Source organism: Protomyctophum bolini (assembly GCF_963924005.1).
Source record: "Protomyctophum bolini genome assembly, chromosome: 7".
Classification (NCBI taxonomy): Eukaryota; Metazoa; Chordata; class Actinopteri; order Myctophiformes; family Myctophidae; genus Protomyctophum; species Protomyctophum bolini.
Window position 1 is genome coordinate 20,849,412 of NC_137868.1, and position 12,873 is coordinate 20,862,284.

Here is a 12,873-nt window from a genome sequence, read left to right on the forward strand (position 1 = left end):
TAAACTTAAATGACAGTTGTATCGGCAAGACTACTGGCTGATACACGTGGGCGGGTTACGCTCTTTAATAGTGAACATGTGGTTGGACAGCCGAGTTTTACAGTAACATTACCCATTGGTCTAGCATGGTCTATGGATTGTACTTTCAGCCAATCACTAAAGTGATGCGTTTTGAGAACTGCCAAAGTTTCTCTTGAAAATGTCTTCTTTAAACATTACACAACAACAAATGTGGATAATTAGGATTAAATATGGAGTCACTTGCCATTACTGTATATGCCTTAAGTTATTTCACTTACTGTATTTCTTGTTACTTATTTCTTGGCTATATCCTACTTCTCCATATCTGCCATTTTTTTTATTCTGGTGTTGTTTGAGTTGATTAGTTAAAAAAAGTGAAGATTAAAGATGAAGATGCTTAGAGTATGTTTGAAATCACAATCTTTTAAACAAAATTCAGACACACTGATTAGTCACAAAAATAATGTATTTTCAAAAGCAAACAGGAAAGACCATTTCATTTTGCTCCCATATTTATGAAACACGAGTATCTTTGTTATCACAACTTGACAATTTCTCAAACCTGCTCCAATATAGTTCACAAAAGAGCAGCAGGCATACAAAACCCTGGTCAAAGCAGCATACAGTAGCTCCCATGCTCCATCCAGCCTCCATGACTAAGTGATTTAGTTAGCTCTGGTGCAGCCCCCCCACCCCTACCCACTTACAATGCGTCTCCGGGTTCAAGCTGGAGTATAAGAGGGTGTTAAATAAAGAGAAAATACATTTACAATGCAGCTTACACACAGCCGGCTCCTCGGACGGCACCCTTCTTTGGTCTGATGTGTGGTATGCATATTCTGGATGCAATTCGGGCACCAGAGAAAGTGAAGGCGAGAAAGAGAGGCTCTGTGTGTGCGGTGCGCGTGCATGTGGGAGTGGGGGCACACAGGCTCAGCATGTCTGTTCCCTCACCCTAAAGCCTGATTCATACTTCATCGCACCGCGGTCTCGCGGGCCAAAACTAGCAGACCTACAAGCTCACAACGATTGATCTGCTGTTCTCGGCGAGCGACACTGTCGTGCGACGGAGCTTAAATTAGGCTTCAGTCAATGGTGTTCCGGCAGCTGAGGTTCTTTATGAGAAGAACAATCTGGAGGGTCTTGTCGGAGTGCCGAGCAGCTGCTGTTTTCTAGGGGGGCCTCTTTCATGGACCACAGGCCTGGAGAGGGGAGGTGAATACAGACTCCCAAACCTCACCCCTCCCCCCTCCTCCTCCCACTCTTTCTCAAACACACCACATACGTTCTCTACCTCCTCCTCCTCCTCCTCCTCCTCCTCCTCCTCTTGCACCATCCTTTCCACACATGCCTTTATGAGGTATCTGAAGATCCTTTAGTAACCCCCCAAAGCCCAAAATAACACACGCAAAAAAAAAACAGCCAAAATAAAAAATGAAATATTGTATTGGCACGTGTAATCTGCTGATGTGCGAGTATATCCTTTTTAATAGAGCATAATAAAAATCATCCTGATTCAACCTCTTGTTGTGCACCTGTCCTGAGCAAATCAATATGTTTGTTAAGTGGGATCTTACATTGTCATTTGCAGGGTTGATTAGCTACATTGCCTCCCTTTCCTTCATGGATTAGGTTAGTATTAACATGAACACATCAGAAACACACCCTGCCTCCCTTCTTGTGATGAAACATGTACGTGTATATTACAATGTTACATTCACTTACGGCTATAACTTATTAAAAATAAAGGAGGAAAAAAAAAGTAGTAACTCAGCAGCACATACTGTATCCAGAAAAGGACTCTTATCTGAACCGAACCCTTTGTCCCTGTACTTGTTCTTGCCGAGTTGAGGTGCTGTAGTCGTGTCCTTATCCTGGGTGCGATTTCTTTGCTGGTGTTTAAGCTTTTAGGCAAGATCCCTCCCATCTTTAGCTGCTGTCCGAAGGCACCAGGTTCCCTGTTGTGTCCAGTTGCATGCACTTACACGTGCAGGCCGACACTGGGCACTCCGAGTGGTCTCTGTAGAGGACAGGTGAAGGTCAACCACACAACCAGTAACATGTCAATACAATAGGAAATAAAGTAGTGTCCTGACCAAAGCACAGACATACCTAGCTAAAAGTGAATTCACAGATCTGACAATATTATCTGGATAACAGAGTTCTAACCTGAACCAGCTGAGCATATGGCCAGCATGGCCGCCATGTCGACAGTTATGACACCAGGTAAACCAGTTGTTGAACTGGGCCAGTTTGTTCTCCCTGGTAAGGTCCACCTTCTCATCTGTCTTCGCTGTGCCTTGCAGAAGAAAATTATTTGATCATTAGGGCCCTCATTTATCAATCGAGTGTAAAATCTGCCACAGATTCGAGTGCAGGTTTCGTAGTACACCCACGTCGCCACGGCATTTATAAAGTGATCGCAAACAGCTGATCCTTCCTTAATTTCGTTCTCACGTTAATAAATGTGACGGCTGAAATCTATCTGGCACGCCCTATGAAATCAAGCCTCGCCCTCGTTTTTGCGACCTGAAAACGGCAATACGTTTACTGAAACCATGGCAACATGAAAAAATAGGTTTCTCCCGTGCCTTGCTGCGCCTCACTCTCTCATACACACGCACAGACGCACAGCACGCACACGCAACTTGCAAGCTGCCCAACTAACTGGTGTGTTGTTAAATAAATAAAAAACGAACACCTGCATGAATTAAATAAAGTTGTAGGCCTACCCTGTCTGTTTCTCCTCTCGCTTCCCTTATTGCTGCCCGCCTCACGGTCCTCACCCCCGCACGCCACGCACGCACGCACATATCGCAATTTGCAAGCAACTTTCACTGTGTGTTGTTAGTTGTATATTAAATTATTAAAGTATTTTTAATTTAATATACAACAAGATATATTAGTGAACGAAAACCTGAACCTGAACCATAATTAAATAACAAATAGGCACACACACGAACGGTGACACGCTGCTGTTTTGCAGGTGCTCCTCCTGTCCTGTCTGTCTGTCTCTCTCTATCACTGTGGTCCGTCCGTGACCAACTGCATGCACGTTCGATTGCCTCGCAGTCGCTGCAGTGGCTGCAGGACTGTCAACTGTCAATTATATTAATGTGCAGCCAAAATATATGGTAGCCTTGGTGGTGGTGGGCTGACTGGCTGGGTTAGCCTATACCTATCGCCGATGCGGTTCCCATGCACTTGCGCTGGGCTGGCACGGCACATTTGACATTCCAGTGACACGTCAGGTTTATTAAACGAGGAGGAGATTGCATATACCGTAACTCCAGAAAGACAAGTGCTGTTGGCCTGCTGTAGATTACAGTATATAGGCTACCCATGCATGTTGGGACTCTCCGCAGCTGCATTGCACTATAGGCTACTTTCCAACGTCATGGAAATATTCCAGCACAGACAGCCCAAATCCGCATGTATGCCGCATGGACATACATGCAGCATGAGAGAGGCTATCATGTCGTCAAGGCAGTCATAATCAACGTTTATGTAGTGATTTCTGATTTGATCATTGATGAACGAATCATAAACATATGGATGAAGGCTTGCCGCTTGCATGTGTGCTGGTATGTGTTGGCGACGCACGCCGCGCGGTCCCGTCCTCCCGAGCCCCGAAAATGATCTCGCTTTTATCTGAACTGTCAAAACTGTCAAAACCTGTCTAAGCACTTATTTAAATGGTGAATGATTAAGTCCCTTACGCCTATAGCCTGCTAGTACTTACTACAAATAGGCAGCTGTATGCTTGTCATTGTCACTTGGAAATAAAGGCGTGCAGTCCATTTATGCCTTTTTTTAATAAAATAAGCTAACACAATCATAAGCCGCATCACCGCATGCGCTCCAAAAAGTTGCTTGCATAACAAGGCCAGTAAATCACTGTTTGATTAAGCACAAACTAATACATTGTAAACATGTTATATTGTTTTTAATTTGCGCGATTTTAATTACTTAATTGTAAAGTTGGAAATCTCTCCCTTTTTTTTTACATACACATACCGTTTTATATTAACATTTTAGGAGAGAAAACATATGTTTAGATGCCTGTGACAGCGTGTCAGCAGTTCAGACAATGCTGCTCCGCAGCTCGAAGACAGAAAAAAATGCGTACGCCAGTTGAGGAGCAACCGTGGATTTTCAACGTTGTCACGTTCAATTTCAAGCTTTGGCGGAAATGGTAAATGTCAAAAATGTCGGCAATTTCGGCGTGCACCCATATTTTGGCGTACGCACGGTTGATAAATGAGGGCCTAAGTCTATATACAATCAATGAGTAAGTAACAATCAGTATGCGCGTAGATCTTCTCAACAACCCCCTTTCACTGTGAACATACAGATATTCCGTGCATAGATGTGCCATGCAATGGTAGTCTTGAGGCCTGGTACGGTAGGCCTGAGGCTTATATTGGTAGGCCTGAGGTCTACCATACCGGCCTGACTGGTCAATAAGAATGCTGAATTGTATTGGTAACTTTGACTGCACAATAGCCTCCCATTTAACCTCCTTGTCTAGGCCTATATTTATTAACCCACAATCGAATGTTATTCAATTTAATTCACATGCACAATGGGACAGTAGTGTTTTCATATAGGCCTACATTTACCTTGCCGACATCACTTCGCCTCTGACATTTAATAATATTTGGACTGCTGACACTAGGCTCTCTTCACATGCCTCTGACAATTTAATTTCTTTGATGCTTAAGTAGGCCTAAACACCACACATTTCTCTGCAAATGGTTTTACTACTGCCACATGTTGACAGGTGTGTGTGTAGGCTAAAGAGGCTTTAGGGAAACAGGTTTGCTTCTAAATGTATTCATGCAGGAGGCCTTACGTGCCAAACGTCTATGTTGTCTATTTCTACATTGTTGTGTTTGACTGTTTCCCAAAAAAGGACATAGTGTCTGACAGCCAATCTGAAACCGCTTCTGTTTGCGGCCTAGAGTGGTGTGTTCAAGCTACGTGCAACATTTCTTTGGGAAACCCAGCAAATATCATTATACTCTCTGGAGCCCATTAACGTTTGTACACCATTGTAATAAGGAAGGAAGAAGGCCTGTCCAGTGCCCACCACTACACTCAGGTATGCAATATCAGATACACGAGTATGGCTCCCTGCACCAGATAATGCTTAGCGGTATCCACTTAAGGCGATGCCGAGATGTGTGTTATGACGTTAATCCAGAATCTCTACACATGCTATACTATTAGACATGCTACACTATTACTGTAGTTAAGCTCACCTGGGCAGTTGGACACGGGTGTGCCCATGTTCATAAGGCAGAGGGCACAGCGTGGCAGGGGTTTCCTGCAGCCAGGGCAGCTGGTGACCTTTGACTTGGTGGGCGAACCACTGACACCATACTGGCTGAAACCACGGCCTTGATGAGGCATGGCTGAGCAACTGTAGGAGATGGATTTCCCACAGAAATTACAGCTCACAAACACCTGGCCGCCACAGGAGAGACAATACAAAGGTCAGCTGATAAGAATAAGTGAAATGAAGATAGAGAAAGTTGGCTGGCATTTGCCAGCTGTCTTTTTCGTCATAAGGGTTTTATGATAAGCCAGCTGTCTCTTTCGTCATGAAGGTTTTATTATGAAAGAGTTGCATAATAAATTATGGCATTATACTGTAAGCAGTCTGACGAGTAAAAGTCTAGATACCTGAATGGACCGATTAGATTATATTGAATTGGCAAATTCCTCCAAGCATGAAGGTTTCATTCAGTGCCACTACTTGGACATTGACTTATCTTGAGGACTATACTGTATGAGATTGTTAAAATAACAATAATTTAAGAGAAGCAGATGTTGATTTAGCAAATATGTCATGGCATGAAAGCCAGCAATGTCTCATTTCCCTGTGTTTATGTTCATGGAATGGAATACACACTTTTCCAAGAAACGGATTTCAAACTAACCTTACAGGAATTCAAATGTACAATATATACAGGCATTCAGCAGAAGCTTTTATCCAAAGCGTGTCGACTACACGTGAGATTGGAATATTAAGCACAGTAGAATAGGCATGAACTCACAAACAAGGTAAATAGTCACATAAGGCGAGTGCTGATTGCTGAAATAACAATGTAGTCAGTGCCTCAAATAAAAAAAACATACAAAAATAATAAGGAATACAACAGAAATGATCTATCGTTACCTGTGCAAGGGGTTTAGAACTAGGGTCCAGCTTGCCCCTATGGATGTCAAACTCTGCCCGTTTATGCCAGAATCTCCATGCATCTAGTAAGTTGCGGTAGTTCTCAATCCAGCACTGGACCCTAGGGTCCTTCACAACCTCACCTGGGGAACCCTGGAGAGAGAAATACTCAGATTACACTATATAGAATAGATTGTGGGATACCTTGTGCACATCTGTTCTTTGCTCAGGTGCAGTGAAAAGAGAAATAATCATCAGCAAGCCGGCTGATTTTAGACATGGTCAAAGATAGAATGTGTGTATTCACTACCATGAGCATACAGAAGCTGGCGGTCTGAACATCACCGGTACGATCGACGTAGCTCTCCATCAGGTCCACTCCATCTTTAGTGAGCCCTGTGAGCAGGATGCCTTCCAGGTTCCCGGCCTCCTTCATGTCAGTGGTCAGCTTTTCAATGTAACGAGGTAGCTGCGAAGTATCAAATAGAAATTCAAACCATGTGCATGCAGCTCACATCAAATTAACTTCTGATTATGGTCTAGTTAGGATTTACTTAACTTGAATGTGGTCATGGAAAAGTGATGTAATTGTATTTCACAGCCAGATCATTATCTACTTCTGTTATTAGTAAAAGTTATTACCTGTGTGTCATTGAGGAACATACACGCAAAGGCGACTCGGTCCCGCACTGCAACACTGCTCTCATACTAAGATCAGAGAGAATATTGTTATTAATTTATTCACGTTTCATTTGGTAACCTTACTTATTTTTTTGTTTTTACAAATATGTAATGTGCACATCTGCACAACACCACAATGTTCATTGCATTTTGATTTATATTGTATGCCACTTAAAACTCACTGAGGACCTCTAGAGGATTTAGGCCTAAATGTCCTGTGTTCTAACTAACTTCACAAGGCTTTGACCAGGGATGGAAATTAGATTACATTTGTTTTTGGTTAAGTTTATTCTACAAATGTACACATGTCAATGCCCTGTGGGTACTGTTTTATGCGGTTATAGAGCACAGAATATAGAAGTTCTTTTTTTTCCTTCTTCTTCAGTGAAATATCCCATTTGCAAATTTCCCCTTTAAACTGAGACTCCAAAGGATTCCATGCCTTTCCTTCTGTTTGGAATAGGGTAGAGCTGTCAGAAATGGTTCTAAATGCATTTTACAACAGCACTATGTTCTTTCCCTCTCATACAGTACCAGAACTCCATCGTAGGCCCCAGACTCGCTGGTGAGGAAGGCGAACATGACACAGAGGTAGGGGTTTTTGAGCTGAAGCCTAAGTGAACTGCACATCTCTCTCCATAGGGAGTTCTTCTCGTCAGTGTAGCCGGATAGTGCCATGGCCACAACATTCAGGTTCAGGTCACCTATGGCCGGGGAGGTGTTGAGTCGTTAGTGGAGACTGGAAAATGGAAATATAGTGAGGGATTGGAAAGCCCAGTAGGGAGCAGTGTTTCTAAATTCCTTAAAATTAGATTTTTTTTGGAAGACAGAAGGTATATGCATCTGAGCAGTTTAAAACAGTTAAATAATTAATATATATTTTTAATGAACAGTATATTAATAGTTATGTAATATGTTGTTACTATTGACACCTGTTGAGTCAGAAAGCCTAGTAGAAGAGTACCACTATACTACGATGCCATTATTGTGTTACGTAAATAAGACAGGACTTGCACACAAAGTACTGTTGACACACCATATCTAATGAATCAACCCATCAGTCATGCTCAGGAAATGCTCATTAGAGCCTCTTGTAGAAAAACTTGTGACCTACATTTGAAGTTTCCTCTGTGAAGCTGTTTAAACAAGAGGCTTTTCATTTACACCTCTACAGACTACATATACTGCTAATAACTGTTACATGATCAAAGATGTAAATAGTTGATACATTCTTACAATATAATATCTGTAATTTGATTGCTTTTTACATCCAAGAAAGTATACCAAATTTAATGAATTTAATAAGTGTTAGGTCTGTCTAATCAAATCAATCAAATATCAAAGTCAAGGGGAAAGGAAAAGGAGAAAAAAGCCTTGCACACTTAAAAGTACTGCACCAAATTGTTATCTTTTCATGTCTTTTACTGCAGTTACTGCATAAAAGTAAATCATAGTGTATTGACCATTGCATAATTTATACAGTCTGGCACCTAACATGTCTAGTTGTCTAGAAGAAGGTCTTTCTGTCCGCAGCTAATCGAGCAAACCGCTGGACTGGTCAGTGCCAAAGGAAAGAAAATGCTTTTGTGTGAATATTTTCATTGTTCAGATCCACCTTCCTGCAACCCCTACATATTTGGACAAGACTGACGACATTACTGGACAGCTTGTTATCCTGCCTGCAGAAATGTGTGCAGTTTAATATTGTAATCAACCCTGTTTTGTATCTTTGTTTGTGTCTCTCTGAAACTAAACTAACTTGGGAACAGATGGGTTGATTTTCATGAAACTGGGGGAATGATCAGTAAGCTACATTGAATAAATGATTAACTTTTGATTTGAAAAGGCCAGTCAAAACTAGAACTGCACTCTATCGGGTGCCTACTTGCGCGTTGCACATTTTGACCTACTAGTGCGCAAGCAGAGTGTGCAAGTACTGCCGACCGCTACGAACTTTCAAATCTCAGCCTCTCTGTAAAACATTGAAATTAAATACTAAATTCGGGTTATAACTGGCTGTCAATGGTGACGTAATTACGATATGTTTCAATATTGGTTGGGTAACAGGTAATGTATGTATGTAAGTAGTAATTATTATTATCTGTATTACGTCACCATCAAAAGGTGACGTAATAACCCGGCATTGATACATATCTTAATTACGTCACCATCAATACCTACCACGCATACATCTGTACCAGCACGACCACAATACTTGCGCGCTCTGCTTGCGCAAGTAATGACAGTGTCATATCTCACAAACGGAAATGAACGAATCAATAAATCAACTAATCCAATCAATGATCGAGTCAACCAACTTAGGTGTATGCCATTATAAACTGTGCGAGTATGGTATTGTCACATTTCCCACCCTTGTCAGCAGTGGCTCCCTTGTTGAGGATCTGGATAGCCCGGCGGATGTCCAGGTTGAAGAGGGCCACGGCTGCCGCCCGCTCCCAGTCACTCTCCTGCTCCAGGCTGCGCAGAAAGGGCTCTACGTCAATGTCTGGCCCCCGGCTGATCCAGCCACACAGCCGCAGGGCCAGGCTGCGCTCCTCGCTGAGGTAGCGTGGCACGTCCGTCTGGCGGTCTGAGCCACTCCAGCACCTGCGATTCTCAGTCGTACCTGGGGACGAGTGAGGAATGGACAGTCAGTAATTCACTATGTCGATTAATCCTCAGATTCACATTCTTATTGCTTTATTCTGCTTTTTTTTTTTATGTATATTTATATATTTTCTATATGCATTTTCATCTTAATTGTGCAGTTTGTATTATGTTGCACTGTCAATGAGCCCCAACACAACATTCTTGCGTCTGAAAAACGAGAAAAAAAGATATTTACAGATACGTTTGTAGGGTTTACTCTCTGGCATCCATTTTGTTTTCAAATACAAAATGCTGCTTCTTCGTGAAGTGCTATTTCTGGTTTTGAATAATTGCATGTTATTCACTCATAATGTGGCCTTTCTTATGCATTATCAGGCAGCTTCACAGTTCACACCACTGATGCTTCTTACCTGAGCTGGTCTTTACAATATTCTTAATGCCGGAGTAGACAAGGGTCTGTTTATTCCCCTGTAGCTTCAGCTCCATGTCCTCTGTGCACTGCTTCATATGTGATACTTACATAGGAAATGTAACAGTCATTGCAGAAGAGCAGCATAATTACATCTACAAGCGCAGCACAAGATATGTAATAAAACCATTTACAACTCAATTGCTCAACTTCATACTAGGTCAAGGTAGAGGGAGAAATAGTTTTTCCGTCCCCAATGGTCACAATGGCATGCCAACGATGGAAGTCGGGAAAGATGGAAGTCGGCTCGGGAACGATGCATGTTTGAAATGCAAGTGCCATCCAGTTATGCAATACCCGTTGTCAGAGTACCCGTCTGTTTTTAAGCTCATACATGTGGAGATTTCTGTATATATCCATCTGTGTCCTTTTACAGATGGAGCACCGTGTCGGGTATGCCCAAATATGGAGTCTACGCCAGTCTATGACGTCATAGATGACAATTTGGTTCTATCACCTCGATGCCAGGCACCGCACTCCCGAGTTTGAAGTTGGTCGGGAATTTCTCAAGATAAGTTACACATAGACAGACACACAGATTTTGTGCATTTATAGTATGATTCTCATACACATCCTTTAAACTGGCCTATATAAAGCTAAAAATAATAGTTGAATTTGTGTAATATACTTATACATGGTCTGTTGTGTTGTCAGTTGTGTCAACAAGGGCATTACCATCCTACAAAATAATCTGTCACTACTCACCACCATTTGTCTTTAGTAAAGGATATAATACAGGTCATACCACAAAGATTTGAGCTGAGAATCCCCTCCTCCAGCTAGCAGGTGATTCTTCCACACCTGGACGGTATCGTGGCCATACCTGGATTGGGCCCTCTGCCTCATCTTAGTGGCTATGTCTTTCTCAATCATGCCCTCAGCCGCCCCCTCCGGGCAATCCTCGGAACAGTCGTACAGGTGCCTGCCACAGGCCCACATGAGCGATGTGGTGGAACTCCAGGCCAGCGAGATGCGCTCAAACACGGTGAAGTCAGTCATGACTCGGTTAGCAGCAGACACCACCACCATGCGGTTCTGGGAGGAGGGGTGCCAGGCAAAGCTGCCGATCTGGCTCTCACAGGGCTGCACACTGCGTTCAATGATAGTTGGCTCCGTCTCATCGCCAATAGGCGTGGGCGTGTGCTGCATGTCATACAAGCGGATGATGTTGCTGTCCCGCGTCAGTGTGGCCAGTAGGCCTGTGCGTGTGGGACACCAAGCCACCTGAGAACCCAGAGCAAGAAATGATTGAGCACAATTTAGAATCTTTTGGTGTTATTTTAGTCAGATTGAACATGTTCTTGATTTTCAAAACGTTACCTTGGTGAGTGGCTTGGGCTGCTCAGTGAGCGTGAGCACAGGCTTCTCAAACTTCCTCAGATCCCAGATGGCCACCTGGCCCTCAAAGAACGAGGCCACGCGGTCACTGAAGTGTGGATCCACTGTAACGCCCTGGATGGCTTTAGTGTTCACGAACGTCTTCTGACTGGTGTTCCTCAGGTCAAAGATGGCCAAGTTACGGTGCATACCAGCCAACAGTAGCTTCTGATCACGAGGTAGCCAGCAGAGGGACAGGCAGGCGTCATTCTGTCCGAGCTCATACAGTGGTTTGGTAACCACCATGCCCGAGTCCATATCCACAGAGGACAGGCGAATCTTCTCAGCAGCAACACTTGCATCTGGTGAAAACTTACTACTAATATCCCATATGAGAACAGAGAAGTCCGCTCTGTGTTTGTCTAGCCCAGCGGCCAACCAATTGCTGTCCACGGGATTCCAGGCTAAAGTGTTGCACTGACGGGCGTGTTTAGGCACAAACTCTTTCCCCATAAGCTCTTTGCATTTAGAGTTGTGGCTCTGGCCCAGGCTGGTGAGCACGACTCTACCATTGGCTTGACCTACAGCTAGGAGACACTCAGGCTCATGCTTTGGATACCAGGCCACACATTTCATATAAGGCGTGTCAGAGTTAATGGCTAGTAAGGTAGCAGCGGTTTCCTCAGAGAGTGGGAGAGTGCCGACCTTGGTTTCAGCACTACCCACTGGTCCAATGCGGTAGAGTCCCAACTCAGAGTCACAGATGACATAACGGTCAGGGTGGTGGGGAGACCACAAAATGTCCGGTTTTGAACCACTCATGATTTAAATGTTTATAGGTTATCTTCAGTTGAATCTTCTTTCTATAAGGGTACACAAGATTTGTAACATGATAAAATGACATTTCAGAACAGGCCACTGTTTTAACATGCACCAAAATTTATATCAAAAAAGGTCTACTTTGTTACTATCGTTAAGCGTCAGAAAGTTTCACAAATACTTGCTTAGAAAGAAATCACATATTTTACTGAATAGAAATATAGGCTATAGACTTAGTTAGGGTGTAGATTGAAAGTTTATAGGCACCCGGCGGGCTAACTTGTGCTAACGCTAACAAGTGAAAGGGCAAGCTAAAAAAACAAACACATCAGTGGTCAGCTAGGGTTACCGAGTCATCGAGAACACATCGTCGGTCAAATTGGATGTCTGATGAATACTGTCGCAGTTTAAGTATTAGAAGTAATAGTAACAAATATGAGATATCCTACTTACAACTTGTGATACACATGTCGATAGTAAGCGCTGTTGAGCTTCTCTCGTTGTTGTGTGTTACACCTAAACATGACCGTGGGGTGAAGACTGACAAGTATTCGATGGTTCCTGTTACGCACAAATAAACTGTGACGCGCAGTTCCCCACTAAGAGGCGCTGCAACCACGAAAATGTATTGCCTGTCGATCATAATTTTAAATCCTAGTTCTCACATGAAATGAAAACACATACAAGTTGGCCTATGAATAGGCTATGATACACTAATTTGATATGTGAATAAATAAAAACTACGTCATCTGTTCGCATATCAAAAGACTGG

General features: G+C 43.0%; 1 protein-coding gene across 1 annotated transcript; it reads right to left on the reverse strand.

The window, feature by feature from the left end:
* Positions 1–495: 495 nt before the first annotated feature.
* On the reverse strand, positions 496–12,633 carry mios (missing oocyte, meiosis regulator, homolog). Its single transcript, XM_080768657.1, has 12 exons — positions 12,555–12,633; positions 11,286–12,145; positions 10,693–11,189; positions 9,907–10,001; positions 9,258–9,512; positions 7,421–7,590; positions 6,848–6,913; positions 6,516–6,674; positions 6,206–6,358; positions 5,286–5,490; positions 2,191–2,320; positions 496–2,041 (listed from the first exon to the last, which is right to left on the reverse strand). The coding sequence occupies exons 2-12, from the start codon at positions 12,102–12,104 to the stop codon at positions 1,951–1,953; spliced, it is 2,640 nt and encodes an 879-aa protein (XP_080624783.1). The 5' UTR covers positions 12,105–12,145; positions 12,555–12,633; the 3' UTR covers positions 496–1,950.
* Positions 12,634–12,873: the final 240 nt, after the last annotated feature.

What these genes read in the sequence shown, in the direction of transcription:
- mios (XM_080768657.1), bottom strand. Translation starts at nt 12,104, where the DNA reads ATGAGTGGTTCAAAACCGGACATTTTGTGGTCTCCCCACCACCCTGAC. An exon ending in TGGTATGACCTGTATTATAT is followed by an intron (nt 10,002 to 10,692) that starts CCTTTACTAAAG and finishes AGTATCACATAT; the next exon opens with GAAGCAGTGCACAGAGGACA. An exon ending in CCAGCTTCTGTATGCTCATG is followed by an intron (nt 6,359 to 6,515) that starts GTAGTGAATACA and finishes TTCTCTCTCCAG; the next exon opens with GGTTCCCCAGGTGAGGTTGT.